The sequence below is a fragment of the Sordaria macrospora genome, chromosome 4, assembly GCF_033870435.1.
Source record: "Sordaria macrospora chromosome 4, complete sequence".
Classification (NCBI taxonomy): Eukaryota; Fungi; Ascomycota; class Sordariomycetes; order Sordariales; family Sordariaceae; genus Sordaria; species Sordaria macrospora.
In genome coordinates this window covers 3929442-3952458 of record NC_089374.1, presented here as the reverse complement: position 1 = coordinate 3952458, position 23017 = coordinate 3929442, and the positions used below count along the sequence as shown (strand labels likewise).

Here is a 23017-nt window from a genome sequence, read left to right as displayed (position 1 = left end):
GTGCTGGTGGTCTGTGCTTTGCCATGCAAAAACTGCCCCGTGCAATTGCCCTAACGGTCGGTAGCTGGCCTACTCTTGGCGCTCGCCGGGCCGGCAGAGGTGCCCTTCGGGCGCATTCACACAAAATTTCGGATATTTGGCGGAGAGGTTTGCGCTGGCGGGCAGCCAAATGTGGGGAGGTGGTCGGTGCGCGCACATAATTTCTGTCCAGAGCTTTTTGCTTTTCGCGGAAGACGAGACTCGCAGGACCCTCTCGCTCCCCTCGACCACCACCCATTGAAATACTTTCTCCATCAACTCTTCGAGGATCGTATCCGACAACAACCCCAAGCAAATCGCCAAGATGGTGAGACACCCGTCCCGTCCCCTACGTGCCGGCTGAAAGTGTCGCCATCGCGAGCGTCGATTCGATATCCCTAGAACCGATTACGTCTCGAAAGAAGCATGATGACGAACTAGGCATACTCGACATCGACGGCGCCGATGCCCCTCGACACCTTCAGTCCGACACGACAACCGATTACAATGAGGAAGCAAAAGAGCACTCCAGCTAACATGGTCTTTTTGTGGAATTGTAGTCGGACGTAGAAGAGAACACTGTCCCCCAGACCTCCGAGGAGGTTGAGGTTTCCGCCGATGCTGCCCCCAAGGGCCAGATGAGCGTCCTTGATGCCCTCAAGGGTGTTCTCAAGATCTCCCTCATGCACGACGGTCTTGCCCGTGGTCTCCGTGAGGCTTCCAAGGCCCTCGACCGCCGTGAGGCCCATATGTGCGTCCTCAACGAGTCCTGCGAGGAGGAGGCCTACAAGAAGCTCGTCATTGCTCTCTGCTCCGAGCACAAGATCCCCCTCATCAAGGTCCCCGATGGCAAGCAGCTCGGCGAGTGGGCTGGTCTCTGTGAGTATACCTGCTATCATAATAACGGACTTTGCGACTGTTTTGCTGACTATAAAACTAGGCGTCCTTGACCGTGAGGGTAACGCCCGCAAGGTCGTCAACTGCTCTTGCGTCGTTGTTAAGAACTGGGGTGAGATGTCTTCCGAGCGTGAGGTAAGAATAACTCCTGAGTCTACTTCTGGACCATAGTTGCTAACGAACGGCCCTTTAGATCCTCCTCAACTACTTCCAGACCGAGCAGTAAATTGGCAATTCGCATCTTGGCGAGGCGGAATACCTAGGGATGGACAGGCGGCAGACGCGTCCCGGGCACCAGCTCTAAAAGGCCAGGTGTTTTGTTGGACGTACGCTTGGGTAGACCTTACCGACTGGCGAAAATGCTTAGAGCAGGCCTTAACTGGCTTCCCTGAAAGGGGCAATAAACAACGTAAAAGGTCCAAAACCCAATCGCTGACTCTCCCCATGGTCCTTTGTGAAATTGTGCTGCCCTGTGTGAACTTCTGCGGCCCGACCGGTCATGCCAATATTAAAGGCCATGTTACGAACCAAGGATGTGTCCTACAAATAGGAATTGGAAGGGCACAAACATCCAAAACGCCGTAGTATGCATATTGATAGTAGCATCATTTCTTACCCTCTACCATGATGATGTGGTAGCCAAAGGGCGTCTTGGCCTCACCAATCTGGGGCTTTCCGGTAGTGCTCGTCTCCAAAGCAAACGCGACCCTTTCGAACTCGGGGTCCAAAGTACCCTTTTGCTTCCAACCCAAACTTCCGCCTACAAAGATTTATGTAAGTGAGCGACCTTATCCGGAGAGAAATATGAACCAAAAAAGAAAGGTTGAAGACACAAAGACTTTAAAATCACGATGAAGACTTACCAGTCCTAGCCTTATCCTCACTATACTCCCTGGCAACAGCACCGAAATCCGCTCCGTCACGGATCTTGGCCAGGGCTTCCTCCTTCTTGCCATGTTTCTCGCACTTTGATATCGTCATTGTTAGCTGCCACTGATCACCAAAATGAGGTAGAGCCATCAATTGGTAATTCACTCACCAGAATATGCCGAACATTAATCGACTGAGCGCCCTTGGCGGCCTTGCCAGAGTCCTTGCCTCCAGCGTCCTTGCCCGCGTCCTTTCCGCCGCCGCCCTTGCTGCCGGAGCCGGATGCTTTCTTATCTTTGCCCATTTTGGCTTCTTAGAGATACGAAGGCTGTGGAGGAAAAGGGGGCGGATAAAGTGTTGCTGAGTGAGGTGAGGTGAGTGACTGAGGTGATGTTGATGTTGAGTGTGCGATGATGAAAAAGTGGGGGAGGGAAGCTCAAGCTGCTTTGGTGGTGCCCTTGGCATTTGGAGAAGGAGGGACAGAGATATAGAACCCTAACCCTGGTCACAGGGGGATGTTACCCCTTTTTCAGCGTCGCTTCGTTTTGGTCAATGAGGAGGGACACTACGGGATTGAAAAGGAAGAACGGGCTCGGCAATGGCTGCATTTTCTTTTGTTGAAATAAAATTCACTGTCTCTTCTTATTTGTCAGTCGTTTTCCAGCGAATTTGTCTGGAGAAGACGCAGGAACTCGAGCAGAGGGGGAAATAAACGGAAGAAAGAAGTTGGAAGGAGCTGACGGTAATGAGGATACATGGATGCGTGCAAGAACACTCCAAAGGTGTGAAGTACTTTCTCGTGATGTGTTAATTTCTTTGCCCACATGCTTGCCCTGGTTATAAAACTGAAGGAAGTGGTGACCGGCCAAGGCCAAGGTCGTGTCTCTCCTTCTAAATATGATGTGACAAAATGATGCCATGACGGTCAAGCGACTTCCACATTTCCCTGCAGAGTGGAGTTGAACGAAGGCCATATCATCATAACAGTCGTGTTCTCTCTTCCCGGCGCCGGAAGGGAGTATCTAACAGATGTTGCTAATCCAGTATTTATTCTCTACCTCCCCATGTTGCATTTCCTCTTCTTCCTCTTCTTGTTTTTGCCACAGCGTTTCACACTTCATCCACTACGCATATTTCACCACTTACTCCCAGCTCGCGACTTATTTTGCTTTATCGCTGCCTATCTTCTAGCAATCTTGGAGTCGTCTTCTCGGTCTTACCACACCTACTTCCTCTGTCCAAGTACCAACTCCAACGTTGTCACGATGCCAAAAGCTGGAAAGGAGAAGCGCAATGCGTACGAGGAATCAACAAAGGTAAGGAATTCCGAGGCGTGGGAAGAGAAAGGAGCAGCTGAAGCAGCTTTCCGAGCAAAACGAGCAGCTCCCCAAAAGCAAGTTCACACCCCACCAACGTCAAATACAACATCCTCGGATGACGAAAGCCTGACGACGACGACGACAAACACCGTTGGGAAAGACACGGAGATGCACATGCAGCGGTACCATAACAGCTCCACGGACGTGGAGAAAAACCAAGCTCTGTCCTACATCATGTATCCTGCCGGGGACAAGCTACTTCTTGGCGGCACCGACCCTTTCAAGTCTGCCGACTGTGTACTCCGACGTATCATTCAAGCTGCCCACGCTATATTGAAGGATATGCATACATCATCTACCAACAAGGAGAAGAAGACAGCCCGCGGTTCGAAGCGGCGGTTCCAGTCCAGGACCGAAGGAAGCGTGCTGCCTTCCTCTGCCCACATCGACTCCAAAGTGGTTGCCCAGGGTGCTTCTTCCGATGTGCCAATCCACTCCAAACGCAGTTGACAGAGCTTCTCCGGATGCCCCACCCCTCCATTATCTGAGCCAATACCAAAAATGGAACCGCGAGACCTCCGTGTGGCGAACGTGGTATGAAGGGCTCACCACGGCATTATGGGCCGATTACACGACGGGCCTTGATTCTGGCAATGACGACCATGCTTCAAGAGCGGTTGATGCAAGCTTGGACAAGTTGCCGCAAGAAGTGGTGGAGACGCTGAGGAGCGAGGGTGTCTTCGTCCCGGGGCGGCACGATCCGAAACAGTTGTTGAAAGACATGGACAAGTTCTCCGGTCTGTGGATCTGAGTTGAACTTTGGGTGTCATGCACGTTTGCAGTTTCATTTTGTAAGCTCCTGAGTGGTGATGCCAGGGCATGATTGGGTTGACATGGTTTTTTTTTGGTTTTTTTTCACTGCAAGAAACGGTTTGCTTGGGTTTTTTGTCTACCGGAGAGGATCTTGTTTTTTTGTCTTCCTTTGCTTTGGCTTTGTGGTTCAACTCGGGAGTACCTCTCACAGTGGATATCTGGTATTGGGAACATGAACGAACGGTGTGGTGGATTTCTACAAGTATGCCCATCTCCAAATCAAAAACTGCAGGTCGATGATGGAAGACACCTGAAGAGGAGTTTAAAGTAACCATTACAGCGAAATAGCGATCATTTGTCTGCTTTGTAATTGTTTGTGTTCTGCAACACCCAGTCCTGGCAGAATTTCCTTTACATTATGAATTAGTTACAGATAGGCAAATGTTGAGCGTCTCATCATCATCATGGTCATTATCAACATCCAACTGAAATTGATCGTACCATCCACCAATCAATAATCATGATTCGTCGGTCCGTCGTCTTCTTCTTCTTCTTCTTCTTCTTCATCATCATTATCATCACCGCCGTCAGAACATAAAACCAATGCTTCAACCTCCACAAACCGCATATTACCTCTGACGCGTTCTCACCTCACATACCCCCTAGGAAACAAGCCAACCTCACCCATATACCACCCAACACCCCACTCCTCATTCAACACTTCCACCTCGGTGATCTCGGCCCCCTTGGGAAAAATCAACTCGTTCTTGGCTTCCAGGCTCGATCGGTACCAGCTGAATCTCGCAGTGACTTTTGTTCCCGTGCCGCCGTCGGGCGGGAAGGCGTCGGTCGTGAATCTACCGCCGACGACGCCGGGAGGTGATCTGCCGCTGCTTGGGGAAAGGGAAGTAGGCGACGTCGGCGACGAAATAGGTGACAACGGCTCGTCGGGGGAATGACCGGGCGGTACGGCGGGGTGGGAGACGTCCATTGATACCAATCTCTGCAGCCACTTTTCTTTTTGCGTCTCTTTTTCTTTTTCTTTTTCTTTGTGGTCCGAGTCCGAGTTCGAGTCCTTTCCATCTTGGCCTTGCCCCGTCCCAGCACCTGTACCCGAAGAGGTAGAGGTAGAGTTATGAGAGACATCAGACCCAGGCGAAGGTAATGGCACCGAAGAGTCCGTGGTATTCCCCTTCCAACTCCAAATCTGCATCCCCCTAACCCCTCCCAGCAGAAAACTTTCCACTTTCAATCTATGCCCCCCCACAATCTCGTTGATAACCGTCCTTCTCTCCACCCCCGTTCTTTCATCGACCAAAAAAGAAACGATAGTCATCCTGTGCCCAGATTGTGGACAGCGTCGCCACCCCGCCGGACCATTTTCTTCAGCGACAGAGTCCGGGACCAGCGAGTGGTAGCACGCGGTGCAGATGTTGTATTCTCCTACTCTTGGAATTGGCGAGGGGGCGTGTTTTGAGGGACAGGATGGGCAGTGGAAGCGCGGGGAGGAAGGGGGGATGGGGATGGAACAGATGTCGCAGGGGGGTAGGAAGGTTAGGGGGCGGTAGAAACCCGTGGAGGGGGCGGTGAGGTTTGGTTTTGAGAAAGGGGGGAGGTTGGGGAGAGTTGTTTGGGAGATGGAGGATGAACGCGAGTGGGTTGTTGTCGTTCCATCCGTTGACTCGGTGGTTGGGGGTGCAGAGGAATCAGCTGGCGCTGGTGGTGTACCACTTGTCACCGGAGCCGAAGACGCCGGAGGTAAATAAGTAAGTGCCTGCAAAGGATGCGAACAAGCCTTTTCCTGATTCACGCAATTATTGCAAAACCCCCACTCCCCCTCATTGCAGAACTCGCAGCGCCAGTAGCACTCATTAGCAAAGGCCGAGCAGCGACAGCAGAAGGTGCCGCTTTGCAGGCGATCGAGCGGGTTGGCGGCCAGGCTGCTGCGGGCGCGAGAACTGCTGCTGCTGCTGACGTCGCTTGGTTTTGAGGGAGGTGGTAGAGGCGGTAGGTACCGGACGGCCGTCAGCCGGTGCGGAGGAGGAAGATTCGGATGGTGGCCGCTGGCTTTGGCCTTGTTCCACCGGTGCCAGACGGCGTAGCCGAAGCCGAACCAGTGCAGACATCCTTTGCGCTTGCGCCAGCAGTCGAGACAGATGTTCCAGTCGCCGTTGTGGCAGATGGAGCAGTTGAAGTGAAGCTTGTATTCGATGTGCTCCATGCCGCAACCGTTGCAGTTGATGAGGGGTTCCGAGTAGCGCGGCATGTTGGAAGGTTGAAGCTGTGGCTGTACTGGTGGTGTGCTGTTGTTGGCGGCTAGATGGATGCTTACGGGACCGGAGGTTGACACAAAGTTGGGTACCGATGGGGCGGAAGTAATTTCGGATTTCCCTTGTGTAGTAGAAGGTCGTCGATCAGAGGTCGTCGTCGTCGTTCTTCTTCTCCTCCTTCCCGAAGTGTCGGAATCTGATGAGCCGTCTGTTTGTGTATGTGGTTGTGTGACCCCTATACCCGCAGCTCGAGCATTGAACGACAGCGCCCTCATGTCTGAAGAGTTTGCCGTAGTCGTTGTAAGTAGGGGGTTGCTGCTGCTGACAGTTGGCGAACTGGAGCTTCGTGTTTCCGTGATCACTCCCACGCTGGGTCTGATTGGCTGCGTCGCCTCAGAAGTGGTGGATGACCTGATCACCTCGGTTTGCGAACGGTGGGCTGACACACGGGGTTGCTGTTCGGCCTGTGACGGGACCGGCACAGTAGAACTCCGACTGGCGCTGCTTGTCGTCCTGCGCCTTCTCGAAGCTCCCTGAACATCCAGATGCGCCGCACCCGCGGATGGAGGGTATCGATGTCGTTCCTCGTTACTGCTAGCACTTGGCTCCCTCGACCGTGAAACCCCACTGCGTATACTCGCTGGTCGTGTAGCGTGATCCGGCGGTGGTCTCGTCCTCGAAGTAACCAGAGGCTCCGGCCTATACGATGATTGCGTTGTACTGGAAGCAGCAGTATTCCTCCTAGCACTCCGTTCGGCATTCACCCGTGTCCTCTCCCGGTGTCGTCGCCTGTACGCCTCCATGATCTTCTTGCTAAGCTCGTCGTTGTTGTCCAAGTCGATATTATCCAAATCCAACCCATCCAGTAGCCCTTCCTCCTGGATCTGTCGCGCAAACTCTTCAATCTCCCGCTCGATATCGATATCACCAAGGTCATCCGCACTAATCAGCGACCTAAGAGATGACTGGTGCTCAAGCCGCCTCGTCCTCTCTTCCGTCTCTCGTTGACGCGATTCACTCCTCCTTCTCCTCCTCTCGTCGGCATAATGATTCTCCGGATGCAGCGTCGCATTCTGCGCCCGTATCCTACTACTGGTACTAGGCGCAGCCGACGAATCTCTCACCCGTTCCCTATCCCTATCTCTGCCCACCATACTCCCCGTTCCCGTTCCCGTTCCCGACGCCCTATTCCTACTAACATCCCTACTCGTCATCCCCTGGCTCTGGTGCGAACCATGCGGTGCATGCGAAGCCCTCCTCCTCCTCTCCGATGAACCTCCAACCGCACTCCCACCCCCACCACCTCCTCCAACAACACCAACCATACTCCCCGTCGCGCTCCCCGTAGTCGTCCCCAGCATACTCCCACTATTCCCTGCCTCCAAAGCCGCCCACGCCTCCCTCAAGCTCATCTCCTGCACCTCATGCAACACCCTCCTCTCTTCTTCATCCAGCCTCATCTCCTCTTCCGTGCGGTCCTCCCACCTCTTTATCCTCGGCAACACTTTACTCCCCTTTCTGTACCGTTCATCCATTTCCCTGCGTTCCTCCTCCGGCCGCGTGCGCTCGGGGTTCATAGCCAGAAACATTTCCAACAAAGTGGCGACGCGCGCATCGTGCTTGGTGTCGCGCACGGGGTCGCGGCAGGCTGGACAGGTGAAGACTTTGTGTTGTTCGGAAGGAGGAGGAGGCGGGAGAGGAGAGGTCTCGGCGCGGTAGGCTTGTGAGGCGAACCATTCTTTTAGGCAGGCGCCGCAGAAGGTGTGCAGGCAGTCGAGGAGGGTGAGGGGTTGGTAGAGGAGGTCGGTGCAGATCTGGTGTTGATGGTATTAGCGATTGTCTTTTGGTCATAGAGAGGGGTTGTTAGGTTTCGGTAGGGGGATGGAATGGGAGTTGGGAGGAAAGAAGTGGTGGGTAGTTCATCCGATGTCGTTGCCGTTGCCGGACGGAACAGAACACATGGCGAACACATGGTTTGGGCGCATGACATAGCATGGCAGATCCAGATCCAGATCCACGCATCACGACATATCGACCTGTCTGATCTGAACCAGCCCAAGCTTTAAAACCAGGTAGACAGACTGGACACCAAACAAGAAAAGAAGGAGTAATAGAGGTACTCACAGAACAAGTCAACTCGGACTCCAAATTCACAGAGGCAGCCGCCTTCTTGATGCTCGAAGAAGTAGGTGTTTCCATCATCTTGACTCAGAGCTCGACGACTCCCGTCGCAGTGGGCAGTCAACCGTGACCGAGCGCAGCGAGCGGGTATGGTAACTCTTCGGTTCCGTCCAGTCTAGCTCCGTATCCCACTTTGAGTAGCGACGATCAAGACCGACGCCGTATATCTCCTCTCCCTCTTTAACCTCAGCCTCAGGGGCGTGTGTTTGTACCCAAGGCGTGTGCGCAGCAGAGCCGAGGCGTCGTCGTTTCGTTTAGTTTCGTTTCGTGACCGTAGACTAGAGGTCTGCTTCCCCGCTTGTTCCTTCTCCGAACGTGTCGTCGTCTACGGGCTGTTCCCAGCTGTCGTACAACTTCGACCCGTCTGGTCTCGGGGAGGTCTCCGGAAACGTCTCAAGCAGCGCGGCGGTGGCTGCAGCGCAAAACGTTGGGTTGTGTCGAGTAGTGTTGCCAAGATGAGGGGACTGGGGAGTGTTCGGCGGCGCAAAGAGACGAAGAAGAAGAAGAAGTGAGGAGGGATGGCGATCCCCCCAAAATTCAAGATGTATGGAGGTAGGTAGGCATGCCCGCCAAGAAACGGGGTAGAAAGTGATGCAGTCAAGTAACGAGAAGAAAAAAACTATGTATGCGTTGTAGCCGGCACGAAACCCGGTTACGGTCCAACACGATGCAACCCAAATGAGAGGTTGACAGTGGCAGCGTTCGCGATCCTAATTGAGGTGCGTGGGGCGCAAACTCAGTAGTTCTATCCCCTAAGAGTTATAGCGTGCATCTTCCCCGTGTTATGCATGTCACAACACCATCCCGTCCGCAACAAGTGGAAGCCCGAGGAAAATGGACGAATGACCACTTCCCAAGCATTCTCGCCCAGCAAGGAAAAGCAAGACATCTTCTTGGGGTTTCCATCATGTCCTCACGTGGCTGTGAAAAGTAAAATACTCCAGACTTGATTGTTAAAGAGGCTGTTCGTTTACGTACCTTATGGCCAAGACTGCGGTCAGATCAAGATTGTTAGCTAACACTGCTATTCGCTACGGCGTTTAACTACCAAATGGTCTTGATAGTCTTTTGTGCAATCATCCACTCACTCTCCCCTACCTAAGATTTGTCTCACTAAATTGTATAAAATATTCTGCTGATGCAATGTATTGATTACCTTTTCAAAAAACGCCCGTCTCTCTCAGTGTGCTAGTATGTATCATGTCTGCCTGTCATGCCAATGCCAATCTACAACCCTTCCTTTCCATTCATGAAATTCCCCAACTCTTCGCGCCAATCATCATACCCAGAAAAAACCTATGTAGAAACAATCTCAAAAACATTGTAAAACGCCAATTACCCATCAACCATGATTATCGTTATAGATCGTTAGTGGGCTTATCATCATCGCCCTCGTAGTCTTTGCACACACCGTACCATGTCCTCCCACGGCAACGTTGTTTACCGCTGTCCTCGGGCTGCCCTGGCTGTCCTCCCTCTGTCGAAGTAGCCGTTGCTGACGGGGTAAGCACTGAGCTCGGTAGGGCTGGGGCTGAGGTAATCGTAAGCTCTGCCGAAGTGGATGGTGATCCGACATCTGTCGTTGCCGTCTTATCATAACACCCCCAGAACTTTCCGGGAGTTAGGCAGGTAGTGCTGCTTGTTGTCGGGGTAGGAGTTGTTGATGATGTAGTCGAGGTTGTAGTCTTGTCCTTGCAACCGAACCAGCCACTGTTTGATAGGTTAGCAACGTCAACACCCAAGACTTACTCGGTAGTCAACTTACGGAGTGTGGCATGTAGTGGTGGAAGTTGTGGTCACTTCGCTTGTCGTTGTGGTTGCCGTTCCGGTTGTGGTGGTGGTTTCATCCAAACATCCCCACCAGCCCCTATTGTCTGTTAGCATCCTTCAAGCGAGACAGGAGGTGTTAAAACTTACGGAGTCTTGCAGGTTTCCGTCCGGGTACGGGTCTTGGAAGTCGAAGTAGGCGCGTTCGAAGTGGTCGTGGTTTCGGTTCCGTTGCTTTCATACATCTTCCAGTTTCCGCAATCTCTGCATTCCGGTGTAAACTTGCACTCGGGAACCTTCTCATACTTCCGGAGGACATCACGAATGACCGCACGGATCTTGTGGGTGCCAATGCCGACACGCCAGCCTAAGTCGGCAACCGTGTCATAGACACACTCACGGCCGGTATGACAAGCTGACTCCATTGCATATCCGCCAATAGCGCACGATGCGGTAGCTCCGTTACAGGTACCGACGTACACCGGATCGGCTGTGTGACCAAAGTGGAAAGCTCCCGTGTACTCTCGCGTCTGAGGCGCATCAGGGTCAGATCCGGGAGGGATAGGAAGTCCAAGTCGCTTAGCAGGGAGGGCTTCGGGAACAGCCTCGAAGGTCACGACTGGATCACCATAAGTCAAGCCCAGCAAAGAGCTCATAGCTCCTCCAAGCGAGTGCCCAACAATCCACACGTTGGCTTCGGGGTAAAGCTCAGTGACGTTCGCATAGAGCTCGCGACCGGCTTGGTAATAGCGGTTCTCGTCCCGCAATGCTTGGACGACGCAGGTGTTATTGCAAGAGTAAGTGCCTGTCGCGCAATCGCAAACCTGGTGCCAGGTCCAGGGTCCTTGTTGAGCACAGCAACAGCTGAAAAAGAGATTGTCGTTGACCTTGTCGTTGGTGGTAGTGCCGTCCCCGTCAAAAACAGCAACCGATGTTCCCTTCAATCCGATGACGATGGTCGAATTCGTCTCATCGGCAAACACATGACCCCGAAGTCCATCCCCCTCCCATCCAAAATCGAGGCTCCTGTTAAACTGGTCCCCGACATCCACCCAGTCTGCGCCATCCGGAGTCTGTACGTAGGCGTCGGCAGCCATGAGCGCCAGCGATATGATGGTGTCTTTATCCGTGATGTCGGGTCCGGCAACCTCGTCCATTGTCCATGCTTCGGGTGATAGGACGGAAGCGTAACCTTGTTGTCGTGCATAAGCGACCATGGGGTCTACGACGCTAGGCCTGCGGTCGGCAAGTCGTTGTATTCGCATCGGGCTGCTGCGCGCCTTGAGGGTTCCAATGCGCTCCTCGCCATATTCGTCGTCGGCTGCTAGCCATATGTCTGCGTTCTTTGCGGGTATGTCCTTCTTTCGGTGAAGTGTCGGGTGTTGGTAGGTACCATGGTGGTAGATATGTCGAAGTGTCTAGGGTGGCGAATGTGTGTTAGTGGTGACTACGCGGGTGATGGGTCACTAAAGCAGCAGGATTAAACGAGAACGTACGAATTTGTGTTCAGCCGGTGCTGGAGGCTCTGGTATCAAGGGCTGTATTGGTCGCGCCTCGATCGGTATGACTATCTGGGCATTCGGTTCATCGTAGGAGAAGGCGTTGACGACTGGTGTTGTTGTTGAGAGAGCGAGAAAGGACAAGGCCAGTCTGGCGGTGACCCTAGCGGCGGATGTGCAACTGAATGCATCCACTTTCCTCTTTCCAGAGGTGAACATGCTGAAAGAATGGCGTCGGTCGTGGCCAGTTGAGGGTAGGTAGTGGTGTTGGAGATGGACAAGATAACTAAGAAAAGGCGAAGAAACCGAAGAGGATAAAAGAGAGGTGTGTCGAGGCGAAACACACACAAGCCCGAGGATGTCGTCAGTTCAAGGTCAGTTGATTGAGGGAGTGGTAGGTAAGATTGTTGGGGAAGGCGGTTTGGAAGGGACAGGGAGACAGGTGCACTGGTGCCTGTCACCTGCGACAAGATAGCGTCGTGTTGGCACCGGAATCGATGATTGCCCTGACAGCCCAGCCAGTGATGACGATCGCAGTCAATGCCAATGGCCGATGGCGGAAACGCGTACCTCTCAAGGTTCCTCTTATCAGCACGATAACAACGCCTTACCCCAGAAACTGGGCGCAAACGTGCAGATGGGGCATGCACCATGTGTTGTCACTCTTTGATAAAGAGAGGGTTAGGGTCGTGTATGGAAGCCTGCGTGGCCTGTTGTTGAATTAAAGCGGTCGGGATCGACACTTCTTTAAAGACATCACATGCGCTGTGTCCATGGCGGAACATGTCATTTCTCTAATGTACTTGTCCACGAGATGTGTTTTTAAAGATTTTCTAGTTTCTTGACATGCACATGCCCTTTCTCTCTCTTCGATACTCAGCTCCCTTAACAATTTGATACCAGGCTGTCTGCTAGGTGGAGCATCTGCTAGCAGTGTCATTCCACTGGCAGAAGTCGAAATGCGGGACACCACCCATCTGCAAGTCGCCTAGCTCGGACCCTGGAGAGACACGCATCTCGTCTGCTCTCTCATCCGGATCTCCTACAACACAAGGAAACTTCCATCTTCAGGACTCGAACATTCGATCCAATGTCTTGACCTTTTGAGAACGACAATGCTTTGATGGTTCAACCATTAAGCGCCCTCTGTCTTTTTACTCTTTGACATTGCACCCAACTGTTTCTTTTTTTTTGCCTTGTTGGTCTTGGGCCTTCTCATCACACTATTTTAGCACGGTACAACAACAAGAAGCCCAAAGCTCCATAACATCACCACTTTGACCCCCGTCTCCCCGTTGACTAAAGATTTCTTGCTATCTTCCTCAACCCCCTCTGACTGCTTGTCACCTTCCGTCGAACCCGAGTCTTGTGGTTTCAGAACTGTGCCGTATCCTTATGCGCTGGTCATTTGCTTCAGTTGTAAGTCCCGCTACCGCCGACATGCCCATGTCATGATCTGTCCCCCGGCGTCAATCATATCTTTTGCCAACTCGTCTATCGTCAACATCTCCACTGTGGAGTCATTCATCACAGTACTGCTTGGGAAGTCCCGGCTCCCATTACCTTGCCTGTCGCACTCAACTTCGCTTCCCATGGACTTACACCTCTAACCTTAAACCCAATACAAACAGTGAGACAAGCGGTATTATCATGTCGTCCAGCAGGGACAATTCGTCCCCGCGTCCGAGTCCTCTCCGGACATCGAGGTCCTTTACCCGTCTCGATCCTCCTTCCACGCCGACAGACCTGACGCGCCCCAAGAGAGCGAGCACGATCCAGTCCCCAGTCAAAGATACATCCGAGATGCCCGACACCTTCGAAAGCAGAGTCAGCTTGGACATAGAGCCCCCGAGGTCGTCCATCGATCTGGAAGGGCTCCCAATCGAGTTGGTTGCCCTGACGGACAGCTTCATCGACGGGCTAGTTGCAAAGGTGCACCCAACACCGCCCAACATCGATTCTCTCTCTCAGCGGTTCCAGGATTTCTATTCTACCGCCGCGTCCCATATCCAAACCCATATCGACAGTCTAGCCACTCGACAGAAACGCGATGACTTTGCAGCCTCTTCCTCGGGCACGCGCCAGTCCGCCGCCAGTATACTACGGCAAAAGGCTTCTCAGCTTAGCAGTAGCAGCAAGGAAAAGCTAAAAGCGGGACTTACAAGACGGGAATCCGAAATGCTTACCCCGGAGGAATATGCCGAACGAAGAAAGGCGAGAAAAGCTTTGGAGCAGCAGCGGATATTATTGGAGGAAGCTGTAGAGAGAAGGCTCTGCGAAGGCATCTACGGAAGGATTTACCGCCATCACACCACGCAGGACGAAGCGCAGGATGACAAACTCCGGTCAAAAACGGCCGCTTTGGCCGTGGTGGGCATTGGCCCCAGCGATCTGGGAGTGGACATTGGAGACATAGACAAAAGCGACCCGGAAGCCGTTGCCAAGAGGACGGAAGAGGTCAAGGACTGGCTGGAAGGGGCGAGGAAGGAGCTGGTACTTATGAACCAGTCGCGATATCCCCTGGGCAAGCTCAACCATCTCAAGGCGGCGCATAAAGCCATCATCGACACTCTCTCACACTTCCACCCTTCCTCGTCCGCAGACGAGCTCATGCCGATGCTCATCTTCACACTCATCACTCTCCCACCCGACAACCTCAACGTCATAAGCGACGTCAACTTCATCCAACGCTTCCGCTGGGAGCCAAAGTTAGTGGGCGAGTCATCTTACTGCCTCACTTGTCTCGAAGCCGCCATTAGCTTCCTCGAAACCGTCGACCTATCCACTCTCCGCGCCGACGAAGCTCCCACCGGGCCAGCCAAGACACCTACCGGCTCCTCGCTACCTCGAGCGGAGACATTCCCTCCCGCCTACTCAGCCGGAGTCTCTTCTTCCACCCCCAGCCCATCTTCCGAGTCCAACAACAACCGCCTTCAGCCTCCCCTCTCCCGCCACGCCGTGCGGCTGCGTGATCGCCGGCTTAGTGATCTGGTGACGCAGCCGGCACAGGCCTTCAACGCTGCCAGTGACACCATCTTTACAACGGCCGATCAGAGCCTAAAGACCATCGGTATCAGTCTGGGTGACAGCTACAAGTTCCTTGTCGGCAAGCTGCGCGAGCACCAGGAGGCCATCGTGCCCAAGACGCTCGAGGATGCGCGCAAGCTGATCGGAACACCGCCGCCTGCTCTTGAAGATGACGGTAATTCCATGGCGGGGAGCTTGGGCGTGAGGAGCGCCGCCAGCTCGGTGCACACCCCTGACGAGGGTCTGCATCCGCTGAAGCGATCCAACACCCCTAGTAGGACGACAGAGGACAGGGTGTTGAGCATCATTGGCGGGCGGAAGGCGTCATCAACAACAAGGGATAACAGTGTTGACAGCGCGAGCACGACCAGGAGTGTTTCGGGATCGGGGAAACGGCTAACAGTGGAAGAGAGGGCGGCGGCGGCCGTGGCTGCTGGGTTGAGCGGTAGCGGTGGGTCATCAAAGGAATTAAAGGAAGGAAGTACGAGTACGACTGCGACCGCAACAACCCCGACACCAACTTCGGCATCGGCACCTCCGGCTTCGTCAAACCCGGCGCTCATTGATTCTGTGAGGAATCTGGGTAGCTCGTTGAATCCAATGGCGAGGTTCTCACAGGGTATCAGCGGATTGAGGAGCTTTGGCAGGACGACACCATCTACACCTTCAACACCGGCGGCCCCTCCGCCAGTAGCCAAGGATAAGGAGCTGTCGCCTGTGCCGCCGGTTCCGGGGAAGGGCACGCCAGTGGCGGATGGGGGTGACTTGGCTACGGTATGTTTCCTTTCCCTTTTTTTATTTTATTTTTATTTTTATTTTTATTTTTTATTTTTTTACTGCCTCTTTAGGACAATTGACTAATAACTGCGTAGGCCTTCCCCGACCTAGCCCCCGCTTTACCACCAAAAGAAACGCCCAAGGTCGAGCCGCCCATTAAGCGGTTCATGGAGATTGAGAACCCGGCGGATTTGAGGATAGGGGAGGTGTTGGATTTGTTGAGGGATTATAGAAGGCTGGCGGGGGCGCTGAAAGATGCGGGTGCTTTTAAGGAGTAGGGTAGGAGAATAGGTAGATGGGGATACATATACACAGTTGCACTTGGAGAATCCTGGAGAATCTTGGAGAGATATATATCTGGATATAATCAGGTGTGGTGGTGCATCATCAGTTGGTCGGAATGTCGGACTGGTACAGATGGGAAGGATTACAATATATAATAGGATTTGTTTTGGTGGTTCAAAGGATATCCGGCCGATTTAGAGACGATAACTACCTAATCAACCCTCTTTGATAACGAGAGTCCTCCGGACTTATGGTTCAAGATCCTCGTGCCTCCGGCCTGACTCTTCGTTTCAGTTCCGACTGAGGGGATGCGCCCAAGGTAACAAAACACCGAAGCCAAGCCTCTCCACTTGCGCAGGCTCATCAACACCTACTGACCTACCTACCCACCCTCGGATAGTCGTGAATACAATTCCACCTCATGGATGCATCTCCGATCTTTTCGGAGTTAACGACGGAAGGTTTACAATTCCGTGCTCTGACCAGATCGAGCAGTCATAATTGCTTCGCCTGTCTCTTCTCACAATCCTCATGGAATCAATCACACGGCGAGTCCGAGTTTTCGTTCAGAACACGAAAACCAGTTTACTGGTGAATAGGCGCCCTGGGTGTCGTACCCGAGGGTGTGTGGGATGTGGTGTGTTGGTGTTCACGAAAAAGGTAAAGGGGACTTGGTTATCACATCTCAAAGTAACAAGTCATCGGCCAATCACATATTACGTACTTGGATTCTGGGTTCGTCACATCAGTGAGTAGGAGGATTGCCTATTGAGGCTCAAGTGACAAGTGACAGTGAGAAGCGTGATCAAGGCGAGAGAGTGAGGAATTGACGGTGAGAAAGTGAGCAAGGTGAGTAAGGGAGATGTTGGAGGTGTCAGGGTGGGTAAGCTTGGTATGATTGTCAGTTGGCAGTTGGTAAGCAAGTGGAATGGTTCGTTCGTCGTGTTGGTATTACATACATAACCACACACGTGCCACAGTTTACGTACCTACCTAGGTGAGTACCTTACTAGATGTAAGTGAGTTGAGTCAAAACGGAAGACCGTGACGGTGACGGTGGAGAAAACGGGGGTCGATATTGAAAAGAGAGGATTTAGGCAGAGAGACTTAGTAATGCTGTTGACTGACAATATCCATCACATATCATCAACGTCAGAATGCATTGTCTTGTCTCCGCGGATATGTTACCTAGCAGCCTACCTGGAGTAGTCATCTGATGATGCGATATGATATACCTACTCGGCCTTCGGACAGGAGTATAGTCCGAGGACTGCGAGGACTTTACGGCTTTTATGCCAGCCCAATAAGAAAAAAAAAATGCCATTATCCCCAACAACCAATATTCACTTTCCACGAGGCTGTCGTGGGATCGTGGCTGTCAGATTCAATGAAACCCTGACCCCCACGAACAGCTTTTGTCTGACCGGCTGACTGACAGACACTCTGCCTGAATGGAAACAACACTCTGCCTGAATGGAAACAACACTCTGCCTGAATGGAAACAACACTCTGCCTGAATGGAAACAACACTCAACACACAAGGATCCCGCGCTTACCTCTCTTGTGCGACGTTGTAGAGAGAGGCTTTGGGAGAGGGCATTGGATGAATAGGTAGGTATGAAGAAAGGGTTGTGTAACTGCCAAGCGCGGTTGGAAGTTCTCACCGGTTTCAACTTCCCCCAACTCCAACTCTTCGCCCTCAAAATCATCAGGATTCAGGACTCTAATACGTTACATAGCCATCTACAGGGGAGAAAAGATACCTACAATAAGTTGAGGTGTCTCGTATCGATAAATCCATACAGATCGTGGAATCTGCCATGATAATGGATTTGAGACACACACTTCAGTCACGGACCTCCTTGTGGTAGCCGCGCTACGTTGCACAAGTAGGTACCAATGCATCGGAGTCTTTGTGCTTCAAGAAGTGGTGAATTTGTGTTGTGAACTCGTGGTATGTGTAACTCGGATTATGTTCTCCTGGTGCTATCGGACTTTAAATAACGCGGGGGTCGCTTCACTTCTTTTTTGTCATTCCGCACTCTCGATCCCTTTCTTCGGGTTTCTAACACTCGTTGCTTGAATGCCTGTTGCTGTTGTTCGTTTGTTGGTGACAACCTTACCTCATGTTAGCAACAGGTAAACCGAAGAAACCAAGTAAAGCTACATGTATAGGTAGTATACCAAGGTTCCATCCCCTATATTCCATCACCCCAACGTAAGCAGCATCAAAATCCGAGTTCCGTCTCCTGGTCATCTTCCCCGGTCTCGGTCTCGGTATTAAACTCTCGGTAATCTTTTCAGTCTCGGCAATGCAAGGAACTTCACATCAAATCCCACCGTTGAGAATTTCAAGATCACTAGATCACTAGATGCGCGAATGCGGGCAATGCGGTGTGAGATTTTACAATGCAGAATTCCCAATGCATATAATTTCACACAGCCACGCCACACCGCGCCGTCCAGCCCAGTCCACTCCGTCATCCGTCGACCCAGTTGTCCGGGGTAATGGGGTAAAGGTGTAACGGGGTATGAGGGTTTGTTGGTGGGGGTTGATATAGGCGTATCTCTTGGGACTTGGTAACGGAGCGACTGCTCAAGTGATGTTTTGTTCTCTTACCAATTTCTATAGCTGAACTGCTTAAGCGTTCGCGGAAAGAAACCCAATTCGCAAGATGTGAAAATCTAAAGACAAGGAATGCGGTTGACATCCAAGTCTTACTGTTTAGTGGTTAATCATGTGCTCCGCATGAAACAGCTGGGTAAGGTAGGTTAGGTGGTTAGGTGTGAACGGCACTAAGCCGCTATTAGCCCGCGGTGAAGAAGTCAAAGTGGCAATGTTTTACGTCTAGGTGTGGGATGTGGCAGGTGAGCACGAGATCTTAGGCCTTCCGTAGTCCGCAGTTCACGTGTGAGACATGAAGCGAGACGACCGAGAAGAGGCGACGTTCGTTCGAGTTCGGGTTCACAAACGTACCTACTCGAGCCGTTGAAGAAGAGAAAAGGTTCGATACCTGGGACCATCAGATTCGATGGCACAAGGTTCACGAAGAATGAATGACAGAGAGGTATGTATGTACGACGATGGAGATGGATCGATGGAAAGAGCGAGGAAAACCAAGTACTTTACCTAGGAAAGAGGGAAGCAGTGGAAACTACTTGGTCGTTCCTGCCTTACTGGCCCATTCATGTTCATTACTCACAAAACATGGAAGAATTTGCAGCAAGTTTTCCGAAAGGAGCGACGAGTTTCAGGTTATTGTACGAAATTTAAGAATATAAACAGCTACGCTGCAAACTATAACGCAAAAAGCAGATAACCACCCATCCCAAACCCAAACCAACCACTCTTTAACCTCCCAATATTTGTTCTTCAAACCTCTCGCGAGGCCCAGCGTTATTCCAGCCGGTAAGTATCTTGTTTGTGTATATCCCCGTGAAAGAAATCCCCTTGAAAGAAATCCCCTTGAAAGAAATCCCCGTGGAAGAAAAGAAAACCGAAGAATGGACCAAAAAAGATCCAAGAAGTAAAGGAAAAAGTCAGTTCTGAAATCCCAGTATCCATCATTGCGTCGTGTTCATGTTCTAGTCTGAGGTGATAACCTCACTACCCGTATCCGCCTCTCTCTCTCCATGCCTTCTTTGCGCTGGCTGAATATCCAGATAGCTTGCCTAGTACCCAAAAGCAGCAACCTCCCTCCACCTCTTCTTTCCATGTTCCTGCCCCATAATCGCGTGGGATATTTCCGCCCCTTTAGCTTTCAATTTTTCTCTGAAATGATCGCACCAGAGAACTTCAAGGCGGCCGTCCGGCGGCGGGGCCTGGGTTTGTTGTTGTTGTTGTTGTTGTTGTTGTTGCAGCATCATGCCTGGCGTTGTCGTAGTTGTCGATGTTGTCATCGAGTAGATATTCAAGTTCTCCATGCCTGCTGAGTAATTCATGCTTCCCATCCCATTCATACCGGGATTCATACCGCCCATATTGATACTGTTCGTCCCTCCACCTCCTCCCACATTCATTCCCATCTCCATCTCCAAACCATCCATCCCCATCACTCCCAAACCCTCCCAGCCCGTAGCACCAGTAGCAGCTCCCAACCCCAACCCCAAGCTCTCGTAAAAATTCCTGACAACACAAAGAGGGTAAGCCAACAACCCCGGCTCAGTCCCATTACTCAACGCAAACTCCAAACTCCTCCCCACCCGCTCCGCCAACCCTTTTACAACTTTAGTTCCGTACCTCGCCGGATCAATGTTACTGACCAAGTCCACAGGAACCTGCCACTGCATGTTTGCCAGATGATTTTCGGTAGTAAGGTCGGTAAGCGGTAAGGGCTCAAAGATGCTCCAATACACTCTCTCAACAGCCTGATACAACTGCATAAGACTGGCACAATACACGATATACGCCAGCGCAAGCTGAGAGGTCGGGAAGGCTAGTGGCGGGTTGGTAAATGGGTATGCATAGCCAAAGGTTAGCTGCGGCTGGGAATTACTAATAGATGGAGAGGGACGGCGAGACTTGGGCGGTTGTGGTTTCTGGTGAGGGGATGAGGTTGGGTATGGTTGGAAGCGCGGGGAAGATGCGGAGGCAGAGGCGGGGGGAGTGGGTGAGGGAGTACCTCTTGAGCGGGATATGGAATTTGATGGGGAGCGGCGGTGAGAGTTTGCCTGAGTCTGAGTCTGAGTCTGAGTCTGAGTTTGTGGGTGGGAATATGGTGAGGAGGAGGGTGAGAGGTATGGATATGAAGTTGTCGTCGTCGTGGGAGGAGTTGTTAGGTACGGCGGAGACATAGACTGCCCATACTCTGACATCGAAGTCGACGACGAAGAAGGCGTAATAACAGCCGTTGTTGTCTGGCGCGAAATAGCCGCCGTCATCTCAGCGCTGAAAGACGCAGACCAAGCGTTGAGTTGTCGTTCGATGTTAAGGCAGTTGGTCAGGAGGTCTTGAGCACGCTGGCGACGGGGAAGCGAAGGGACTTCTTCGGCGACTACTCGATCTGCGCGAGAAAGGATGCGCGGGAGAAGGGCGATGATATCGAAGAGTTGGTCGAGAAGGGATTTGGGCTGTTTTTCCCAGGGGGTGGAGGTCCATTCTGCGGACTCGAGGAAGGTGGGGGTGCGGTTGAGTAGGGCGGTTAGGACCTAGCGGATGGTCGTTAGTTCATTTTGACGAATTATCTATGTGGCCAAAAAGGAAGTGCTAAACTTACAGCATTAGGCCGGTAGACTCGGACAAAAAAGTGATGATCAGGGAACGTCTGGAATTTCTCTGGTCCAGCGCGTCTGATGGAATCACCATGAGCAGCCGGATCTTTCAGAGACGGCTGACCGCTGTAGAGATTCGTGTAAAGGGTCGAATTGTTGTGCTGAAATACCGTGTTAGTGTCTGAAAACGGCACTATCTCGCGGCTATTCGTTACCACAATGAATTAAATTACCTCGTAAAGGAAAACACATGAACCGACCCATGGCATGTATGGATCCCCATCCTGGCTTTCCAGTAGATTAATCAAACACTGCGCTTTCAACTCAAAGTCGTGGCGGCTGAAGTAAAGCTGCAAGCTCGGAACTTCGTATTCCGCCATCGAGCTCACAGCGAACTCGCCCAAAGCCTCCATACTACCGTCACCAGCGCGGACGACATTCTGAAGCCGAGTATTCAGTGCCGTAAACTGCACGTTGTACTTCATCCCAGAACGTGTCGATAACGAGATGAAGTCGTCCCAGGCCGACTGAAGCGGCTGATCCGGAAAGAAGAGCTCCGGATAATGCTGCTGAGGTTTCTGGTAATGGTGCTTTTGCTGTGGCGGCGGTTGTGGATTCTCCCTCTCCTCGGGCTCCTCTCCTCCACTTCTCGACGAGGTCGAAGCTTTGGCCTTGTTTGACTTCTTGATGACCCTTGGCGGATGGGACGAACAACGACCGCCGTCCTCGATGGTTCCGATGATGAAGACGGTTTCTCGCTCATAACCGAGACACTCGCGGCCACTGTCGATACACTTTCGGCAAAAGGGCCGTTCGTTGTCACACTATGTAGTTGGATTAGTTTGCTTGCCCAAAAGGAAAGTTGCCACTGTGGTTTGGATATGTGTCTTACCTTGACTCTCCTGACACGGCAAGAATTGCAGCCCTTGTATTTCCCAGGAACTCCGACCATCGTTATTGAGTAGTAAGTATGATGAGGATAGTAACCGGATGGAGAAACGAGGCAAACTGGTTTGTTTTCGTGATTTTCTGAACGAGTGTCTAAAAGGAGAAGAACGAGACCCGAAAGAACGGAGACGAGTATCCAACCGAACAGTGTTATTGAGAGGTTACAGTGGCTCAGCCCCTGAACTATTGCTGTTGGGTAGACCCGTTATGTGTGTAGGATGGGGGTCCAACCGCAAGGTAGCAGAGAGGTAGTAGTCAGAGGTAGGCTCGTAGGCAGGCAGGCAGGCAGGCAAACAGGTAGGACAAACCAGGCAGAGGGGGTTCAGCCAAAAGAGGGTAAGGGCCTGAGGCCTTGATATACGGTACAGAACTTGACCAGACTTTTGCTGACCAGTTGGAAAGCAGACGACCACCCGAGGCTGATGAGCAGGAAACGCTGACTGACCGTTTCTCGTATGGGGATGAGAAAATCTTCAATGACTAGTGAGCCAACCACGAGACAGGACAGCCTCTTCGAGTCACGGCCGAGGCAGCCTCATGATCAGAAGAGCTTTCTTGGGAAAACGGACCTGTCGTTCTATACCGAAGAAACTGTAAGCAAGACTCCCTGGAAACATCCCCACTGCCGGTTCAATATTACGTTTTCCGCGGCTACCTAGGGCCTAAGACGCTCGTCGGGAGGACTCCGAGAGGGTGACGCCATCACTCGACTGGCACACCACCTACACAAATACTGGAACCAAGGAGAGTTCTGGGGAATGGAGCCGGTCACGCAGAAGGGCTTGGTTTGCGCATATGCGTTTTGCAAAGTCCACTCTCGGTGTACGTATTGCGTAAGCCTTCCCATGGAGTGTGCACGATGAGACTGGGGGTGGGGGGACCCGGCACCGATGACATGTAGGAAATACGTATATGGATGGCATGGCAGCAACGGGTCGGCCAAGGATATAGTTCTCAGTCGGCAGCAAGCGAGTCATATTGGTTTCGATGCAAGAGCGGCAAACAAGCCCCAAGATGTAGTTTTTGGCCCAATAACTACTTGGGAGCGTAGTGATGGCTTGAAGGGGGCTCTGTAGGGCTGCAGTTAAGGAGAAGTCAGCCCGCAGGGGTTCGGCATCCTGGATAGGCAGCCTAC

General features: G+C 52.2%; 7 protein-coding genes across 7 annotated transcripts; 3 read left to right on the top strand and 4 right to left on the bottom strand.

Annotated features, from left to right (window-relative positions):
* Positions 1–182: 182 nt before the first annotated feature.
* SMAC4_02194 (40S ribosomal protein eS12) lies at positions 183–1336 on the top strand. The gene is made up of 4 exons (XM_003350433.2): positions 183–346; positions 579–897; positions 959–1050; positions 1109–1336. The coding sequence occupies exons 1-4, from the start codon at positions 344–346 to the stop codon at positions 1139–1141; spliced, it is 447 nt and encodes a 148-aa protein (XP_003350481.1). The 5' UTR covers positions 183–343; the 3' UTR covers positions 1142–1336.
* Positions 1337–1421: 85 nt separating this feature from the next.
* On the bottom strand, positions 1422–2189 carry SMAC4_02195 (uncharacterized protein). The gene is made up of 3 exons (XM_003350434.2): positions 1955–2189; positions 1779–1881; positions 1422–1675 (listed from the first exon to the last, which is right to left on the bottom strand). Exons 1-3 carry the CDS (start codon positions 2087–2089, stop codon positions 1521–1523), a joined length of 393 nt encoding a protein of 130 aa, XP_003350482.1. The 5' UTR covers positions 2090–2189; the 3' UTR covers positions 1422–1520.
* An 861-nt stretch (positions 2190–3050) lies between these two features.
* SMAC4_02196 (uncharacterized protein) lies at positions 3051–3614 on the top strand (the record flags this gene model as incomplete). Its single annotated transcript, XM_003350435.1, has 1 exon — positions 3051–3614. One exon carries the CDS (start codon positions 3051–3053, stop codon positions 3612–3614), a length of 564 nt encoding a protein of 187 aa, XP_003350483.1.
* Positions 3615–4386: 772 nt separating this feature from the next.
* On the bottom strand, positions 4387–8389 carry SMAC4_02198 (uncharacterized protein; the record flags this gene model as incomplete). Its single annotated transcript, XM_066089723.1, has 2 exons — positions 4387–8001; positions 8312–8389. The coding sequence occupies 2 exons, from the start codon at positions 8387–8389 to the stop codon at positions 4564–4566; spliced, it is 3516 nt and encodes a 1171-aa protein (XP_065946925.1). The 3' UTR covers positions 4387–4563.
* Positions 8390–10129: 1740 nt separating this feature from the next.
* On the bottom strand, positions 10130–12268 carry SMAC4_02199 (uncharacterized protein; the record flags this gene model as incomplete). The annotated part of the gene is made up of 3 exons (XM_003350438.3): positions 11632–12268; positions 10286–11553; positions 10130–10235 (listed from the first exon to the last, which is right to left on the bottom strand). The coding sequence occupies exons 1-3, from the start codon at positions 11851–11853 to the stop codon at positions 10130–10132; spliced, it is 1596 nt and encodes a 531-aa protein (XP_003350486.3). The 5' UTR covers positions 11854–12268.
* Positions 12269–12728: 460 nt separating this feature from the next.
* Positions 12729–16290, top strand: SMAC4_02200 (uncharacterized protein). Its single transcript, XM_066089724.1, has 3 exons — positions 12729–13053; positions 13266–15435; positions 15534–16290. Exons 2-3 carry the CDS (start codon positions 13285–13287, stop codon positions 15714–15716), a joined length of 2334 nt encoding a protein of 777 aa, XP_065946924.1. The 5' UTR covers positions 12729–13053; positions 13266–13284; the 3' UTR covers positions 15717–16290.
* A 2459-nt stretch (positions 16291–18749) lies between these two features.
* SMAC4_02201 (uncharacterized protein) lies at positions 18750–22893 on the bottom strand. Its single transcript, XM_066089725.1, has 4 exons — positions 21827–22893; positions 21168–21758; positions 20940–21095; positions 18750–20871 (listed from the first exon to the last, which is right to left on the bottom strand). The coding sequence occupies exons 1-4, from the start codon at positions 21884–21886 to the stop codon at positions 19396–19398; spliced, it is 2283 nt and encodes a 760-aa protein (XP_065946923.1). The 5' UTR covers positions 21887–22893; the 3' UTR covers positions 18750–19395.
* Positions 22894–23017: the final 124 nt, after the last annotated feature.

Coding starts and splice junctions, on each gene's coding strand:
- SMAC4_02200 (XM_066089724.1), top strand. CDS start 13,285: ATGTCGTCCAGCAGGGACAATTCGTCCCCGCGTCCGAGTCCTCTCCGG. Junction 15,436..15,533: donor ATGGGGGTGACTTGGCTACG/GTATGTTTCCTT, acceptor ATAACTGCGTAG/GCCTTCCCCGACCTAGCCCC.
- SMAC4_02194 (XM_003350433.2), top strand. Junction 898..958: donor CGGCGAGTGGGCTGGTCTCT/GTGAGTATACCT, acceptor CTATAAAACTAG/GCGTCCTTGACCGTGAGGGT. Junction 1,051..1,108: donor AGATGTCTTCCGAGCGTGAG/GTAAGAATAACT, acceptor ACGGCCCTTTAG/ATCCTCCTCAACTACTTCCA.
- SMAC4_02195 (XM_003350434.2), bottom strand. CDS start 2,089: ATGGGCAAAGATAAGAAAGCATCCGGCTCCGGCAGCAAGGGCGGCGGC. Junction 1,882..1,954: donor TTAATGTTCGGCATATTCTG/GTGAGTGAATTA, acceptor ACGATATCAAAG/TGCGAGAAACATGGCAAGAA. Junction 1,676..1,778: donor TGAGGATAAGGCTAGGACTG/GTAAGTCTTCAT, acceptor AAATCTTTGTAG/GCGGAAGTTTGGGTTGGAAG.
- SMAC4_02201 (XM_066089725.1), bottom strand. CDS start 21,886: ATGGTCGGAGTTCCTGGGAAATACAAGGGCTGCAATTCTTGCCGTGTC. Junction 21,759..21,826: donor GCCGTGTCAGGAGAGTCAAG/GTAAGACACATA, acceptor CCAACTACATAG/TGTGACAACGAACGGCCCTT. Junction 21,096..21,167: donor CATGTGTTTTCCTTTACGAG/GTAATTTAATTC, acceptor ACGGTATTTCAG/CACAACAATTCGACCCTTTA.